The 19,117-nt window shown below is 43.0% G+C and overlaps 1 protein-coding gene across 1 annotated transcript in view; it reads right to left on the reverse strand.

Moving 5' to 3' along the window:
• The window catches only part of clmpb (CXADR like membrane protein b), a 92,506-nt gene extending 77,854 nt beyond the window's left edge, over window positions 1-14,652 (reverse strand). The window contains exon 1 of the mRNA XM_062386755.1: window positions 14,260-14,652. Within this exon, the coding sequence (XP_062242739.1) occupies window positions 14,260-14,314 (55 nt within the window). The 5' untranslated portion in view covers window positions 14,315-14,652. The remainder of the gene's footprint in view (window positions 1-14,259) is intronic.
• Between the last annotated feature and the right edge of the window lie 4,465 nt (window positions 14,653-19,117).

Genomic DNA, 19,117 nt, shown 5'->3' on the forward strand with positions numbered 1-19,117 from the left:
CTCCTGCTTCATCACTGTGCACGTGTGCATGCACTCAAGAGTCAAGGAAATACATACACATAGTGCACTCACACTGTGACAATGCATACCCAGCAATTTGTTTGCACAAAAGAATGTAGAAATACACACATACACTTGCACAAACAGAATAAACACACGGAAATAATCTCACTCAAGGCCATCTGGGGTTACACACGTGATGGCCTTGCTTTGAGTGATGTATTTGTGTCCACACAAGTTATAATTAATCACTGGAATATTTGTGAGTTACAATACACACACACACACACACACACACACACACACACACACACTCACACACAGTACACAGCACACAGCACACAGCACTGCCTTCATTATGACTGTAGCCCAGGCTAATGCCACAGGATCAATGACAGATCCTCACTCCGCTCATTTCTCTGACCCAAAAGCAGCAGCGCGTTGCCATGCAGAGCACCCTGCAGCATTTATTCCTTCCATGACCTAGCAGTAGCCTCCAATAAGGCCCTGGGGTCATCTCTTTGCTAATATTCTACCTCAACATATCCATCCATCCCCCCATAACATATCACAACCAGCCCACCATTCACTGCAACACCAGTTATGAGGGTTAGGAGGATTACACCCAAATGTAATTACTTAAAGTGCTGATTACCTGCAGGAAATTGTGAGCAGTGATGCTGCTGGAAATGTAAATGTATGTCACACTCTTCTAATAGCCTTCAGTTAGATAGGACTCAATGTGATCTACAATTCTGCAACAAAGAAGAAGAAACAAAGTCCACAGTGTAGATGCTACAGTTACACTGAGCTATGCGATAACTCTGAAGCATCTCTTTATCAGATTACCGCATATTTACAGTTACTGCAACAGATTACAGATGTCGTCTTTTTTGGAATCAGATTACTGTAATTCCGTTACATCTAATCAAATACTCCTCCTCGGCCCTGCTGAGCTCACAGAACGCCAACATCCCTGACAGTCCTCATGTGAGATGCAGGTCTATAAGCGGGCAGTGAAGGAGAAATATGGCCGGCCTCTGGTGAGCGAGCTGCGTATAAACTGAGTGGTTATCTATCATGACCCTGCGGCGGGGATCCATGCACACTCCGTCCACTCAAGACCCCTCCTCTCATAGGAGGGAAAGAGGAATGGGAAGAGACAGGGCAGGAAGAGGAAGGGCTCATAAACATACTCCCTCAAGATGGAGGGGGGGGGGGGGGGGGGGGGGCATGCCATGTAAAATGCTCCAACAAAGGGTTGGAGAAAAAATGTCTGGCCTCTTAGATTGATGGACTAGGCTGCTGTGCTTGTAGTGTTTTTCCTGCAGCACAGTACACACGGGTGTATGGCTATGATTACTTGTAGTCAAGCGGCGGCCAGGAGTGGATGGCGGCTACAGTATAAATATTGGGATTAATGACTGCACTGGTCAGTCCAGGGAAGCATCACTCATACTTCAATTGCGCCATGTAGGCAAACAACAGCAATACGGTGGAGTATTTGTGCTCTAATTAAAAAGAAAAAAATCTATTTGTTGTTATATTTTCCAAATCAAAATGACTTTACACAGTGACAGATAAACAATGAGTGGGAATACTTGAGCTCAGCTACAGGTGAAGTAAAGTCAAAATCGATATGTAAAGGGCTTTCAGAGCCTATGTTCTGCTGGCCATACTAATGTATTCAGATGGTAATGTGGGCCATACATAAATTTTCCACTTCTCTGTTCTCCTCTGCACATATAACCATCTCTCTCTTCTCTCTCTCTCAACCAGATCCGCTGCAGGAGGGGATCATCTTTGCGGTCTGGCTATAGAAGAAGTCAACAGAGTCAAGTGTGGAAAACAAAGGAGACACCAGGGTGGGCGGTGCTGTCGAGGCCGCGAGGAGAGCACCGTGCATCAACGTAATAACTTTTATTCATGATACAAAAAATGTGCTGGCGCCGTTTCATCAAGATTTCCCTGCAGACCTCACGTGATACAGTTACCAGATGACAAAATGGTACTAACTTACATGTCAGTGAGAGGGTCTCCCAGTGTACTTCACAGGGGCATGGGTGAGTGACGATGCTGACGATGCTGAGGTCTATTTATCGTAACAAGAGGGCTGTTAGCCTGAGCTAAAGGAAAACATTGGTACATGCTCAAAGACGAAGGGCAGTCGTATCATCTGTCCTAGGTCTGTAGCAACAGACTGTGACTCATTGGTGCACAGACAAAATGACAAACAAATTAAAGAGCCATTCCATTGTCTTGTGCTTCTCAGTTCTGTGAGTGTAGAAGGAATAAATAATTTCCCAGTGAAACTTAGTCATGAAAGCTTTCTGCCATGTATATGTGACAGGAATATGTCTGGAATGAGGATAATGAAGCATGTGCATATGAGCAGGGATGGTGCTTTATGTATATTTTGCAGTACTAACGTGTGACCTGTCCTGTCCAGTGTCAGTAATTTTAGCCAGCTGCAAATACACATGGCCCGTCGCCGCTGCAGCCCATTGCTCACTAAACACTTTTACTGGTGCCCTTGCCACTGTGCATCTCTTGTGTCCTGTAACTGAAAACCACTGCTCCCTTCTGTCCTCTCGGATCCTGCCACTTCAGAGGCATCCGTGTCTCACACCGAGCTGAGGTACTCTCTCACTATTGATCGGCTCACACAGCAAAAGGCTAATATGTTAAAGTGCACAGTGAAACCTGCACAAGTGGGCTAAAAATGTGACACTAAGAGGAGCCACAGTGATCGCTTTCTCCTTCTTCTTCTACATTTGTCCGTATGGCTTAAGCATCCTTTTGCCTGCCGACATAAGCTCCTACGAATCCTGTCTGGTAAGTTGTGGCAGCCGCAAAACTGCAGTAGGGAAGCTTCGGGAGACAGTGGTTGATTTCACACGAATCTGTCTGGACATCTTGTCTTTTTGGTTCGGAACACCTTTCCGTGGCTTATGAGCAGTCATCGTTCCTGCCGAGTGAGACGTTATTTTTTGTGCCTCGTGTCAGGAAACACTGGTGATTCATTACCAGTGAAGAGAGATAGAGGGGGGGGGAGTGTGATGGTTAAGCCTGAGCTTTAAGACAGACAGCTATGTCCCCTAATCCATTCTGAGCAGCCGTAAGCCTTCCCTTATCACACGTTTGAATTGTGCATCCTTTAAACACATTAACTCGGGCCCTAATGCAGGCCCCTTTTGTATGACACAGCAGCTACTCACTGCAGTGTCACTGGGCTAAGAAGGAAGAGACATGTTAATCGCTGTCAAACTCATTTAATTGGGTAACAAGGGTGTTTCTTTAATGGATGCTGAGTATCAGCACATTTAACAGCAATCAACGTGATCCCGGCGAGCACTCGAGGCAACTGCAATTCTACGCCATCTCTCCAACATGTGTCAGAGGAATCTGATAAAAACAGGCATGAACACACTCACTGACAGAGACTCAATTACTTATGCACTCACACAGTTGTATATTCCTATTTGTCTCCTTCTTTATGCCACACAGAGAACGCCGGTCCGGTAGTCATCAGTACACGGGTGAAAAAGCAAGACAGAACCACCTTTTCTTATGGGACTATAAGATGAGAGTGGAATCCTCACTCTGCCCTCCTTATATCTCCATGGTGTGTGTGCACTGCTCCTCCTAACACTGGCCTTCAGCCGCCAAACATCCTCTCAGTCTGTCTACAAGCAAGAGCTCTTTTAGCCACATGAATAACTCATAACGTAAAAGAGACAAGGTAAATAGTCAATTCAACAGGATCCACAGAGGCTAAGCAATAGCAGTATATGTAGGCAGCACTGGCATACTGTTAGTTCACTGTTGAAGTAGGATTAAGAAAACAATAATTGTAATTATTTTCTTAAGTATGATTTGTCTGAAATGGGGCTCAGTGGAGGGCATACCTCAAGCAAGGCCTGACAGTCCCCTATGGAAACGCTTTTAAAGTAACAAGATCCAGATTTTTATTTGGATATTCACCAAATGCACACACTCATAGATGTTATGATATTATAGATAATATGCATAATTACTTTGCTCTAAATCAATTGATTATTAGGAGAAATCAATCATAAAATCTATTTTGATGGTTTGAAACTCTTGGATCTGGATCTATAGCTAAATTTAATGGATACTTCCCTGACCCCTCTACATTATCCCACAACGTTCCGTGGTAATCTGTCCAGTAGCTGTTGTGTAATCTTGCTAAATAACAAACATGGGAGGAGAATGGGAGAGTCAAATATCATGCATGTATTTATTCTGAACTGGGATGTAATCCAGTGAGTAAAAGTAACACCACTGTTTGATTTCTATACAGTACTCTAGTTGCTGTTGGTGTTAATAAAAACTAATGTCGAATAATTGCTAAGCTACACCAATGCCTCCCACCATGGCCTCACAAACAGAGCGCAAACATAGGTGTTTTTCCCTCATTTGATGTGATTCAGTGCACACAGATAAATGTGGCCTGATGCCGCCTGTGATCTCCAGCTGTGCTGCGGGTCGCGCTGACAAGGGACACCTGCGACTGGGCAACCACTACAACAAAGCAGGGCTTGTTATGTAGTCTGACTGCGGCTCGGCAAAGACACTTGGTGTTTGCTGAGACAGCAGATGACTTAGCTTCCTCTCTCTGTCCCTTTGCTCAACTAAGTCAGGATAGACTTAATTGCCTCATTAGCAAAAGGGCTAGCAAGGAGTCTGCCTCTTTTACATTGTTCAATGTCAAGAGTGCAACCAAGAGGAAAGGTTAATAGAGTAAACATCATCTCCCTCTCCTAAATGGAAAAATGTTTGCTTTCCATTATGATCGGTTGGGGTCCAAAAGCTTAATTTCCCTCCAAAGTAACAGAATTATGCATTTGATTTAATTTTCATATCTGCACATTTCATACATTATTTCTACTTTCAGAGTGAAACACAGCTTGCTGTTGCTGTGGGGTAACTCCAAAAGCTGTCTTTTTTAGGCTTGGACCCATCTAGAAAGCAGAGTCATCATGCCAACTTTAATTATTTTAAGAGCTTGCATTTGCAACCTCTGCTATTCCTCCTGCACAGCATCTTTGGACCCCAGACAGCAAATCAAGCCAAATGCTAACACTCTTGATTTCCTTCTTGAAGATAGACACACAAAGTAAAAATTATGTCTGCTGCTCAGAGAAAAAACGAAGAACACCATTATCCTAATCCAGTAATAAGACGGCTGTACGTGTGACAGTTTGGACAAGAATGCCAAACCATGACAGGCATCTTGAGTGCAGTCCTAAGGCCCTGTCTGTTTCTCGACAGGAACTGTGGGGCTGTATGAGTTGGGACTGACAAGCTGCGTTCTGGAGAGAATGTCAAAAGTAAATGGAGTAAACATGCTGTTTACCCCGCTGTGCTCCGAGTTATGATTGCAAAGCTGTTGGCATCAATTGGTGACTCTCTGAGGTGCACTACATTACTGCAGTGAGTTTACACAATCACATGAGCAACACTAGCCCCAGCTGCAGTGAGTTGTGTGTTTGTCAGGCGGTAACAAGCACTAACACACTGCGATCATGTCCCTGCACAACAAGTGCAGCCTTACTGACCATGAAGAGGAAAAGTACGACTATGTAAAAAAGGCCTATATAGATTGTTGTCAAACCCTTTCCACTGGTCAAACTCACTAACACCTGCTTATCATCTGGCTTTTGTCTGCAATGATAGAATCAGCCTTCACTCCCAGGCAAAATGACTCTGGAGTAGACAGAGGTTTTAATCGGCTCCAGCTCTGACCGGAAGAATGCGCTAACTTCCTCTTAATTTTTACTTTGGCCGCCAAGATGCCGACGATGCACTTTGTCGTCATGATAAGCATTTCATTTTCTGGCGTTGGAGTGTAAATAGCCATGAATGTTTAGCTGCTGTTATTTTACATCTTGGGAACAACATGTAGCAGGAATGTATTTTCTTCATATGGTGCTAAATGCAACACTGGCAAGACACTGAGGTGTGAGAGCTTCTCAGTTTCTGACACGTTCTTGACATTGCCCATGATTCACCGGGGAGGGGGGGGGGGACACGCGATGGAAATGGAAAAGAAGCTGATCACATCTTTTTAGCGATTTACCAGTGTGTAGAAACCTGCTTGTACCCGCTAATTCTGATGTAAAAAAAAAAGGTTTCACATAAACATGTAACATCCAAGTTTCAGGCTCTTCAGGCTGTGGGTGATGCCTAACTTTCTGCATGGCTACATTAACGAATGCTCAAGTTCACATCTGCTCGGCAGCATAGCGCAAAGGCTCCATTTCATCAACAAGTCAAGTCTAACAAGTTGGAAAAAACGAAGGTGGTGGTGCCATCTGTTCTGAAGCTCTTTGCTGGAAAAGGGGAAAAGTGGGAGGACATCAGGGGGAAAGGCTCTTTTCAGCTCTGGTGATACACACACACAGTCTGAGCTCCACAATGATGATTTATCTCCTGTGAAAAACAAACCTCTCAACCTTTTTCCCGGATACAAGACTTGTATGCTATTTAATCTGAAATAGTGATGGAGAGCTCTGGTTCAATCAGTGACATTACCTATTTCATTTGTGGACGATTTACCAGCTGATCAATGCTATTAAGTTTAAAGTGTTCTCACTGTGCTATGACAGAGCAAATAACTGGTATTGTGGTTGGATAATTAAACTATCCATCACACAACATCCACCGGAAGAGAGCAGCACTGGCAAAGGATGCCATCGCTATAAATAATTAATTAGTGGAATTTCATTTCTTGCACAGCTTTAAAGGCCAACGTTTTATCCAATAAACAGCCAATAAACAGATGAAGCCTAGAATTGAAAGTTACACAATTATCTGAGCTTATTTCCGTCTCCAACCAAGACCAAGAAGATCCCTTTTAACCCTCACTCAGTATAGATCTATATTTGTCAGATGGCTGAGTACTGACTTCAGCTGTCAGGCACTGACAGTGGAGGGGGGATCTGCCAGATGGTATTCAGGTCTTGTGCAGGTAGCCACTTTGTCCTCCACCACTCTAATCAATGGCCACCAAATCCCCTCCCATCCAAACACCATCCATCTTTAGGTCTTTCCAGGCTGCTCGGTGACGACCAAGAGCGGCTGAGGAATAATGTCTGAAGGGCAGAGGGCCCTCTACTGATTAAAGCCACTAACGCTTTAGGGAAGACTGGCAAACAAAAGAGGAAATGGAGTGAGACAATGTAGCACATGGGTTCTAATGGAGTGTCCTGCATGCTGGGCTAATAGACTGCTTCAAATTGAAAGGAACAGCAGGCGTCTAAATAGAGCGATGTGGAACATTTCCTCCTGCTCATTCAGTTGGCTCTCAATTGGAAAAGCTGAAGGGGAAGAAAAGGGAAATTGCCTGGGTGTCCATTAATTGGTTGCTCTTACTCATCTGCAATCAATTCAGGGAATTGAATTACAGCTGAATGCCATGTACAATGAAAGAAAAGATGATGGATGAAAAGTCAATATTTTTCTGCATCCCGACAAACTGGAATGAATCAAAAGCAGGTACATTTTTAAATTCTTTCAGGCTGCAGGAAACATCCTTTGGTTTGGAGAATTATGTGCAGGACTCCCTGTGGTCACGGTCGGGCTGTGAGCTGCATTCTCTTGCTGATGCTCATTTCAGCAGTAAGATGCTGTTTGAGTGTCCAAGTCCATATTTGGACATGCTAATCAATAATCACAGCGAGAGATGAGGCGGCGCACAGGTTGGAGTCTGACAGGTGCACCCCATAACCAATTAAAGCGCTAAGCGACTGGTAAGAGATGATCAAGTATTGGCAGATGGTTTACTAGGGTTTTGACACTCTGTCCCCCACCGAAATGTTAGCAAAGCACATAACCTGCCCGCAGTGCAAAGGCCTGACCGCCCGAGTGAGGTCCACTCAGCAGAGTACAACAAACGATTTCAAATCATCTTGAATTTGACAATCAGTGAGCTCACGGTCATGTTAACAGGACTCCAGGTGACAAGGCGACTATGTGAAGGCTTGACCTCAACTGTAACACAACCAATGTCACTGCTGTGCTGCTCCCAGGGTGTAAATGTTTCATCAATAGTTTGCGTTTTCCTCCTTTGTGTCACTGATGTAAGCGCTATGCTAAGCTGCTTGGAAGTGAAAGACACCTCAGCAGAGAGGGATTTTGCCTTTTGAGCTGTTTATTTTTCCTGTGGAGCCGCGACGAGCAGTTGCACAGCAAACAGGGACATACCTGGTTTCAGAGACAGGGAACATAGATCAAAGGCATGTTCTGCTAAGAGAAGACAAGCATGCCAGCTTTATTCTGCACTACCAGTTTTTCAGTAAAGAAGAAAGCACTTGAGAGCGCCATAACCAGGCTGGGAGACGAGAGATGATAGTATCTTACCCCCCCCCCCCCACCACCACACCCACACACAGACACACACACACTATCACCACAGATAACATATCATTTTAAGTGGTATTTTTGCAAGATGCTAGAATGTTGATCCCCTTTGCTTTTGCAGCAACAGCTCCGGTGTTGGTTAGGATTAATATTGGGACAGACCTTCAGTCGGGGGAATCAATTCTATGCTTCCCCTCACCAACAACATCAGCGTTTAGCTCACCGTTTTGTTCACCGTTTGATCTCCTTGCTGCTGACATAAAACAATCAAAGCCCTTCATTACAATATTTTCGCTCAGAAGGAGCACATCACCTCACATTTTCTAGGAAAATGGCTGGGATTGTGCTTGCTTCATTGACTTTCATGGCTATTCCTCCCATTTGGAGGACATGACCATGGCTGTGTCGATTACAGGGGGATTGAGGCCAATGGAACCTTTTAGAATCACTACCCAAGGTGTTAATGGACTTTAAGATTAAGAGGAGCTGATTTTAATATGCCTAATCTGCTGTCTAGGTTATTTCCTGCAATACCTTGTATTATTTGAAGCATTTCACATAACAAAACACATACAGTCAGACATGCTCTTAAATGATAGTATAGAAACAAGAGAAAACAAGCTAATCTCATGCAGCCCAAATACAGTTACAAGAAGAAGAAAAACTTGCTTTGCCTACAAGGTCTATGGTCTTATGTAGTATCTGCTGGGCTGAGGGATGCCAGTAGTAGTATCAGCTGGTGCACTTTAATAATTTGAATACTGAATACCTCCAACAAGGCCCAACCATCTGATTCAATTAAATCAAGCTGCACACACTCATATATCAGTCCTCTAAATGTGCTTGATTTTTCTCACCAACATCTTTGACTAAGTCCCTGAGAAAACAGTGAAAGTGTCAAACAATGAAACAAAGAAAAACAGCCCAAACTCACCATGTAAAGAATGTGAACACAATTCCTGGATCAGTACTGTGATCCAGATCCACACCAACATTTAGTGGGTTGTACCCTAAACATCCCTCCAATATGTTTTCTGTAAATCTGTCCTTTGGTTTTGTGTAATGCTGCTAACAAACAAACAAAGGGTGTTGAAAACATAAACTTCGCAGAGGCAATCATTTTCGAGAAAATTCATACATGTATTTATTTTTTACATTGGTCTTCTTAACCCAGTCTCCTCCACACAGTGAGGCATACAGCTTATGCTGTCAATCAGTTGTCAGCATCACTAGTTAGCCTGGAAAACAGGCCAATCAGCAAAGCTCATATTTATTTGCTGTTACAGACGGGGTCCGTCCCTCCTCCCATTGAGACTGATTTGAAGTTGAGCAAATCACAACAATTCATCTTAAGGGAGGCGGGTTCATATAATTTCAGAGGAGGTCTGAAGTGTGTTCATTAACAACCAAGATGGCTGCCTCTGATTTGGAGAGGTCTATTAAATCCGCTCTTGCAACAGCATGAAACAAATGGGCAGCGTATTTTCTCCAAAACAAGAAAAAACAATGGCTCAGTGTTGTTGATAACCTACATCACATGTTTCCTTGCTCTGATGGCTGTAAGTGTATCCAATTGCATTCAGAGGCCTATGTCTGTGATAAAATGAAACATAATTTCTTGGAGATATTTTGAACAGCTCTCTAAAAATGGAAGTTCACCGTTGCGAAACTCAAACAAACAAATATAAACATTACTTTATCTGTTGAAGATGAGTCTGTAACTGTTTGTGAACTGTACAGAGCAGTGAAACCCACTGGTGTGCTGTACTATCCTGTGTAGACTGCGCATGTGGCTCCAGTTAAAGTGAATGTGAGACTCTCCGGGAACATCTGTCAAAGATTAGCAGTAAAGTGAAAGAGGCAGTTCCTGTTCATACGTTCCAAAATAATCTGGCAGTAATTTCCCCGGTGAAGGATGAAAAAGGGGGAGGGTTTATAGATCAGAAACACTACACAAACCCAGCTCTGTCTAGGCATGTGTCTTGTGTTTTACAAGATGCAAATAACAAAAAGGCCCACATATAATAATGTGTTTCATGTTGGAAATCATGAAACAAAATGACGGACAAAGAAATTTTGATGAAATAAGAGATGAATTCCGGATAGGCCACATCCGTTCCAACACTCTGACCTTTATTTTTACCTTGCAGCTCTTGTGCAGCTATAAAAGGTAGCCGACCTCCACCCTCTATACTAACAGGAATAAAAGCACTTACTTCACAAAGCAGTCACACTTTCACCTACAAACACTTTCATTTTTAACATGGCATCCAGCCTGCTGCGACACAAGAGAAAGACCCTTAGACTAAAAGCACCACAATCAATGAAACATGAAGAACCCCTCAGGTACAGAAGATGGACAGCTTGTTATTCTGGGAAGCATGCTGTCATTCAAAGGCCATAGGCATCAGGAGGGTAGGGGAAAGAGCTTTGAAGGCAAATCAGTGTTTGTTAATGATATGGATCAATTGTTTTGAGGACGGCTAAACCTCTGTGCTCATCTGTACCCCTCCTCGGTCACCCTGGGTGGAGGTTTTGTATTCCTGAGCGTCGTCTCCTTGCTGATCCTTTCAGATTTGCCACTCTTGCTTGGAGTAATAGAATCCTCTCTTGATGAAAATCTGTTTATACTTTGTTCCTCGTGTCAAATAGCTGACACTGTAGGTGGAAGGGAAGTCGCTTCACTATCTGGAGCAATACACTTGCTATATTCCCTCTACAGCTGCAGCTATACTGTACTGTGTCCTGCTGCTCAAATGCAGTATCTAGTTGATATTGATTCCTGAGTGCATACTGTATATGTGTTGTGATGCTTTACATCGCCCCTTTGCTCAGTATGTGTGTGAGAATGTGCTGAGAGGTCTGCATCACTTTCATCAAATAAACTTAAATGAATCGTACTTGCCACTGAGGTAAGATTGAAAGTCATTTCAATGTTCATGCTTCTCAAATGTGAGATGACAGTTGACTTCAGTGCACTGCACAGTGCTCTGCATCTAAGTGACAAATGCTTCAAATATCGATGACGCTGAAGAATAATGCCAGTCAAAAGGAAATCAAAACAAAGCCTTAATATATGGTAACTAGACGTCAAATATCGGTTTGTCTCTGTGTTTGTAGGGAATGTCAGAAGTCTGGTCCTGAGTGTGTGTGGGAGTGTGATTCAAATGCAAACGCATCAAGATGTCACTTCATAACCTCGGGCTCAGGAGGCTCCTGTCATCTTCACATTTCAGAGATCCTCTGCCTCCCCCGGCAGACATGCTAAATATAGAATGGGGACAGAATTTTTGTTTGGAGCCACTGCTCGCTTCATCTCCATCCAACACTAGCATGTTTGCTTGCATGGGCACTGCCATCTCCTCACATAAAGCATGGATACACACATGCACGGACCCGTGCCCACTGTATTCCCATGATCCCTCGCATGGCATTGTCTTGCACAATGATGCTCAAGCGCACATAAAAGACCAAATGCAGGGTGCAGCTTTTGGGCTCTCACATAGTGAAGCCACTCATTCTATCCAATTACATTCCTGTCAAGGGACTTACACTATGTTATTACTTCTTGGGCAGTCATTTTCAAATTCTCTTATTCAGAATCATTTAATCCTGGCACAAGGACAGATAGGCAATCCATCACTGGTCTCCTTCACCTGGCCAAATCTACCGCTGCACTGCGCTGCTACCCTGTTGCTCTATTCGACCTTGTTCCTTTTCTTATTTTGTATCGACAGAGTTACCGATGGAGGCTGTGAAAATCTCCGTAGCAATTAATTGTGCTACTTAACTGTAATATGAAACGTGGATATTACGTCTCCAATAGATATTAAATTAAGGGTATATCATGACTTGAGAGGCCAAAGCCAAATGAAAAAAAGGAAATGAGACCCTATTAATAACTATTGATTCTTTTGTAATAAAACAGCCACTTCCTCTCTTTACTTGGCCTCGGTGTTGATCCTGAATTAATACGGGCTATAACTTAAGGAAAAAGTCGTCCAGTCTGGCACAGCAGAGTAGCGTAGCCTGAAAATGTACATATATTTTCTTGCTCTCTTTCAGCTGACTGGCGGATATTTTGTTCCCTGCATGAAGGATGCATGACCTAGGTTGCAGCTGTACTGGACGCTCAGCTTGATATCATTTTGCAGCTGCATGAATTGTTTTATAAATTCATATCTTGTGACATGGAAGGGGAAGAAGAAACTGCCTCACCATGGCAACAATAAGTCATTCAATACTCTTGCCACAGGCCGATGGTTATTTTAAGAAAAATATCATCATTACAGATGTCTAAATAATCAGCTCCTTAAGCTTGAAGAAGACTGATGAACTAAAGTAAAACTAAATCTTGCAGTGTCCAGTGCCGATTCAGCACTTTAGTTGAACCAAGGAGGATTGACCGTCAGGACTAAGCACCTACTCAGGATTCTCCGACAGACCAATGTGACCCCTACCATAATGTATGCAGGTCCACAGCATGGGTCAATTTTTCCATCCTCTATACTGCTTATCTTATTCAGGGCTCACAGGGGACTGGAGCCTCTGCAGAAAGCACTGGGCCAGGGGAAAGGTCACCACTATATGGACGGAACTGAATAATGGGGAGTGGAGCTGACGTTCACATGTCTACATCACACACCACATGGAGCATGGATCAGTCGTGTGTCTAAACTAATCAAATGAAAAATTAAACACAACTGAACTGCCTGTGTCTAGATTTCTCCTCTGCACTGCGATACGGGCAGCCAGCGGATTAGAGCACGACTTCTGGACTCTATCCAGTGGGGACGAGCTGCCAGGCCTTTGTTGCACTATCCCTCCTATGTCCAACTCTTCACACTAAGCAGCCCCATTCACAGACACGTCAGAGTGTACACTCCCTTTTTGAAAAACTCCCTTTTACCCAGTTACACCCAACTAGAGGAATTTGAGATTTGTTTTTCACTGCAGATGAGGACTGGGAGTGTGAAACCTCTTACTGGAAGACTATTTTACACACTGTCACAGTACAGCAACTTCCAGTCAGTGTAGTCACAGAGGAATTAAACAAGCCTCTATTTAACTTTGTACCTGGAACCTCCAGGCTCCACTACTCACAGCAGTGTTTGTGTTAGTACTGTTATTGCTGTATATAAAGTAAATATAATTAAATAAATATAATAACCTTTTTTTCAATTTTGATGACCATCATCACATTTTGCAGCTCAATTTCAAACTGAAAACACACAAAAAATCTGAACATTATATCCAGAGCCCTTTAAATTTGGCCAAACAATAAGAAAGGCGAATGGAAAACATCTGATCCCTGCTGGATAGTTATATATATACATGCTCCCCTCCCAATGATTTGCCTGTGCCAGAAAATTGCAAACTGCATTTTATTTATCTGTAACAGACCTGCCTATGTAGAACTGCTGTCATTCCATGCACATGTATGTAAAGGTGGTGGATAAATGTGAAGAGCAGATTATAAGGGAGGGGTCAGATGAACTTTTATTCTCTTTCCTTTTTTTCCACCTTTGTTGAGAGCAAGTAGAACGACCAATGGGTTGGACAGCCGCGTCAACTTGTGCCGTTTCCATTTCTCAAATATATGTTAATAGCAATTATTTTTTTGTTATGAAATGCCGAGTTGAATAAAGGAAAAATAAATATAGTCTGACATCATCAGGAATCTGGGCTGGAAACATCAGCCAGATGTGCTGTTGAGGACAATGAAATGAGTCCAAAAGAAAATAAGGAATATAAATAGAATATCCGCAGCAGTGTCCACGTCCTCAGACACAAATGACAGACACAAATACGCTCCACTGGTTTTTTAAAAAAGAATAATCCATTAACGAACCTTTGAAGCGAATGGTGACTTACCCAGAAACAAAGAGCGAAATATTGCAGACATCGCGGCTGGAAATCCTTTACGCATCGGAGGTGGAAACAATGCGCTCAGACTGCCTTCAGACGCATTCGGCTGACCTCAAGTACGGGCGCATTAACGCAGCGGCACCGTCGGCGCAACGAGGAGCGAAATCACGCACAAATCAATCTTTTTCGTTGGGCGCTGGAGTCCAAGGGCATCATATGTGTTGCACGCGCCTGACATGGTCTTAAGCCTCACGGTGCGAAGCGCGGCTCTCCCTCTCCTGCATGTTCGTCCCCGGCTTTGCCACTTGGCGAGAAATCAAAGTTCCCCGGCTGTCTGGCTTTGGCGTGGGACGTGTTGTCTCCGGGTCCCTCCGTCTCATGCACTCTGCAGCCTCTCCTCCTTTCCTCCTCCGCCGCACAAAATGCCAGAGAGAGGAGGAGGGGGAGGAGAAGGAGGAGGAGGGTGGATAGGTGGATGGTGAGGGGATGCTGAAGGATGGAGACCTCTAGAGTCTGAAGTTCTCTTGCACAGCCACAGCATCCTGTATAAAGAGCTGGTGTGGCTCATCATGAGAGGTGCAGATTATCTCATTGGTACGAATGGAATTAAATATGTCTTAAAGGAAAATAAGCTTTAGAAAAAAAACAATAAGACCATGTTTTAAGTTTCATTTTTTTTCTATAAATTCAAATATATTTGGATGGTCAGGCTAGACATTTTACAAGAACAAAAAAGCTATATAAAAACTTGTTTAGGGGTGGGGGTCTTCGTGGGAGGTGTAAATTAGTGGATCTCTTTGATATACAAGGTCATAGGTCTTTGAGGGGAAATTATGTTCAGCACAGTGAGTACATTTTTGTGACTTAATGATACGTTTAAGAGAAATATTGCATTTTAAAACTCAAATCTATTTCTAATATTAATATTTTAGTGTCAGGGTTGAAGTATCCCTTTTGAATCATGTCAAAAAACTAAATTTTCCAGGTTAGTCACTTAGTAAATTAATTAAACCTTTCTAATTCCACATGCAAATATTTGATCCTTTTCTGTGTCTTATGTCAAGCCTGAATATCTTTGGAATATGGATTGGTAGCACCAAAACAAGCAGCGCGATGACATCACCTTGGGCTTCAGTCACAATAGAATTTGGAAGGTTAAGTGAACTGGATATGAATTCATAAGATTATGATATTAAAAAGCAGGATACATTTTCTGGGCTACTTATATTTCCCAGACTCTGATGACACTTGGAATCAAAGACAGTTTAAACATCTGTCCTTCTGCTTCTCAATATGGAATATTCTATCAATCTCTTAAAACCGCCCCTTCCATCACTTGCTTTGGTTATAGGATATTTTACGATGAGTTATGTAAACAAACAGGGGGGAGCACTGGTGTGCGGATGGCGGCTTTCATAACAACCCCCCCCCCCTTTCCTCTGTGTCTCAACAATCTACAGAAATAACAAAAGGGTTCTCACTTGCCACTCTCTCTTCCCCTCTCTAGTGGCCTGCTCTTCAGCACCAGCCCTGGTCCATTCCATTCCGTTCCAATAACTCGCCCGAAACAATGTCTCTCATGCCAGAGTAGGTGTGCACACATCCATTCCCGGTGTCTCTCTTCATCTTTCACCAACACAAACGCAGACGCACAAAAACAGACATCTTCAGCGTGACCAGTGGGTGAAACAGGTGATTCCAGATGTTGAGAGAGGCAGATTAAGAGGTGTCCATCATCTGGTGTGTTCGGGTTTTTATACCTAATAGCAGTTGGATTCTCTTTTTCCTACTGTTTTTTCTTTGTTATTTTGCATTTCCATCTTAATGTAACGAGTAATGCAAACAACACGGAAAGCACAAAATGCAACCACTACTCTAAACTGTTGAATTACCCGCTGTCAGACGATGATGGGGAGAGCGTGGCCTAGGGGATAGAGTGGGTGTTCTGCAACAAGAAGGTTGCTGGTTTGAATCCCACTCTTTCCCATCTGCATGCCTAAGTGTCCTTGGCAAGATACTGAACCCCTAAAATGGCCCCTCATAAATGCTGAGTCTTCTTAAAATGTAAGTCGATTTGGACAAAAGTGTCAGCTAAACGACATGTAATGTAATGATGGATGGCTGCTTACAACCCACATGTTCACCCCTGAAATCACAATAGTCCAGATAAAAAAAGACACACCTGATAATCGACATACATTACATCTGTGTTCAAATGTTTCTCCCCGAAGCCGATTGTTTTCTTCAGAAAGATGCGATCGGGTGGCACCACACACAATACAACAGTGAGGTTATCATGATTGCTCCTTTAAAAGATGACTTCACTTATGTGTAAACGCATGACAACACCACTTGAGAAACGAGGGCACATGCATTGTGGATAGCCGTGATTTTACGCTAGCTCACTTTGTCTCGTGTTGCAGTTTTGTATGCCACAGGAGGCGACCGGTCTGCGTTCGGTGGTGGCTTGGCCTCGGTGCATGATATAGCACCACAATGCAGATGGCCTCACAGATGGTTGGTATTTATACCGTGGGGCCTTGAAAAGTCACTTGTGTGGAAACTGCGCTTTCTCACTAATACGTTTCACACCAGCAGAGCACAGCGATCTCCTAATGCCCATTTCTCACTGCACCCGAAAACAAAAAAGACAATAGGAAAATGCTCCGATAAGAATTGTTCTTCTTTTTGAGGTGACAATGATGATGATGATGATGAGTTGGGACCCCTCCCCCACCCTCTCGTTTTCCTTTTCCCACATGAAAAGGTAATCCTCCTAAGTGCAAGGTCCATGATTTTTTAAAAATCTTCTAGACTCAACAAGGCTTGCATTTTAGCTGGGAGCACTCTTGACTTATGTACTTTAAGTGGATTTGAAATTTAAATTGGAGCAACAAGATGCACCTCGGACCTGCTGGCAGAGACGGAGCACTTCTGCGAGAGTGTTCCCATCCGCCGGAACAGCTGTATTCCCCACATAATGACATAACAGGGATGTGTTAGTGTTTTGTTGAAGCATGGACGACACCCGTGCAAACACAAGCGAGCGGCTGGGATGCCGGGCTTTGGCCACCTCTCCTTCTTGACCTCAGGGAACGTGGGTAGTTAAGAGGTTTCTTGAGTAAAAATATGGATGTGGAGAAGAAGGGAAAAAAACTCCTTTGTTTAGGCCGCTCTATTTTTAGCGACCTATGTGATACTTCACTGTTAGTGTTTCACGGCTCACAGATCCTTTATAATTTAATGAGGGAGAGGGGTGGCCCTCTGAGATTTATGGTGCGCGTCTTAAGGCAGCATTGGCCACTCGGATTATTGATCCAAATCGGACGTTTGTTTATACCCCAGTAAAGCTCTCTCCCTGTGCCACCGACCGACCCCACCTCAGGACCATTTAAATCATCAGCTTCCTCCTACGCCAATCATGTTGATTATTTAAGTCGCTCTTTAAACATAGGGCAGATACTGATGGCCAGTGCAGTAGCGTACAGTGCAGAGACCACAAGCATGGATATAAAGCGCCTATAAAACCTATAATGTTTTCTTTTTCAATGTTGTTTGCATAATATGTCTTTCACTGAGATGCAAGTTAATAATTCAGCAGAAAAATGAAGGCTATAAGAGCAACAACCAATTTTATATGATTATTTCTTAATCGTTATATTCCACAATCCACATGTCACTTTGATCATGATATATTTGTATGATAAGATCTAGTTAGAAAAAATAGGATGTGTCCTCGTCATTCTCCATTTCACACCACTTCCAGTTCCACACTCCTGAGCACACTCGTCTCCTTGAACTGTTAAGCCCAGTGAGTTCAAAAGTGGATGTTCCTCCTCAATTTATTTATGAAGCCTTTCATGGGGGAACACGAAACAGAGGAGGATGGAGCTTAAAAACATGTTATCATGCTCTAATTAAAGGCGAGGCAGACGACTAGCTCGCAAACGGGAACCCAACAGGCAAAGAGACAGTTATATTCCACATCCGTAAGTGTGGGCCTGCAGAGGAAAAGGAATGTGCTGAATGGGAATGATTGAATGAACGAGTGAATGAATTAATTCATCAAGCGAAGTGAGAGTAATATAGCACACATGAGAGTGTCATTTGGAAAAATGAAAAATAATAAATAAATAAATAAATCGAAAGAGTGATGGTTGTTTTTTTTAAACCGTATGACTGACTTTGGGAAATGGTAATAATGCTAAATTGTAGCCTGCTCCAATCTGGGATAAATAGATCAATCACATCTGAATATAATTTCCATCGCACTGCACGCTGCATTAGAATTAGTTTTCCTCAACACTGGCATTTTCCACACTGGCGGAGAAAAGAAAAATGTCATAAATGTTTAATTAGAGGAGGTTGTTGGGTCTATCAAGACATGATTTTCCATTAGTGAGAAGGTATAAAAGATGACACCTTCACCGTTGAGATGTAACCTTCCCTGAAGCTCATCCTGACAAAAAAGCCTATTTTGGTACAACAAGAATACAAACTGATCATGTATTCAATCTGCTGTGACTGGCTTTGCTCCCGAAAGCACATTTCTGTTCTTTTATAGCTATTATGTCATGTTAGCATGTCGTTTCTGACAAATACGCACATATACAAAAGAAAGAGTGGCAATTGTACAACACAATCCATTCTCTGACTACAATTGCCTGACTTATGTAAAATGAGAACAATCCTTGTGCTCATTTGAGGAGCCTTTTGTTTGGAGATTAGATACAACATTGAACCGAGCAAATTAGCTGATTAGCCTTGGATTTAAGCGTAAATTGAATGCCTTCTTTCTCATTGACCACTTTTATTGACACGGGATGGAGAGCGTGAGCGCCTGTTATTGTTTAGCAAACAAACA

This window comes from Platichthys flesus, chromosome 4 (genome assembly GCF_949316205.1).
Source record: "Platichthys flesus chromosome 4, fPlaFle2.1, whole genome shotgun sequence".
Lineage (NCBI taxonomy): Eukaryota > Metazoa > Chordata > Actinopteri > Pleuronectiformes > Pleuronectidae > Platichthys > Platichthys flesus.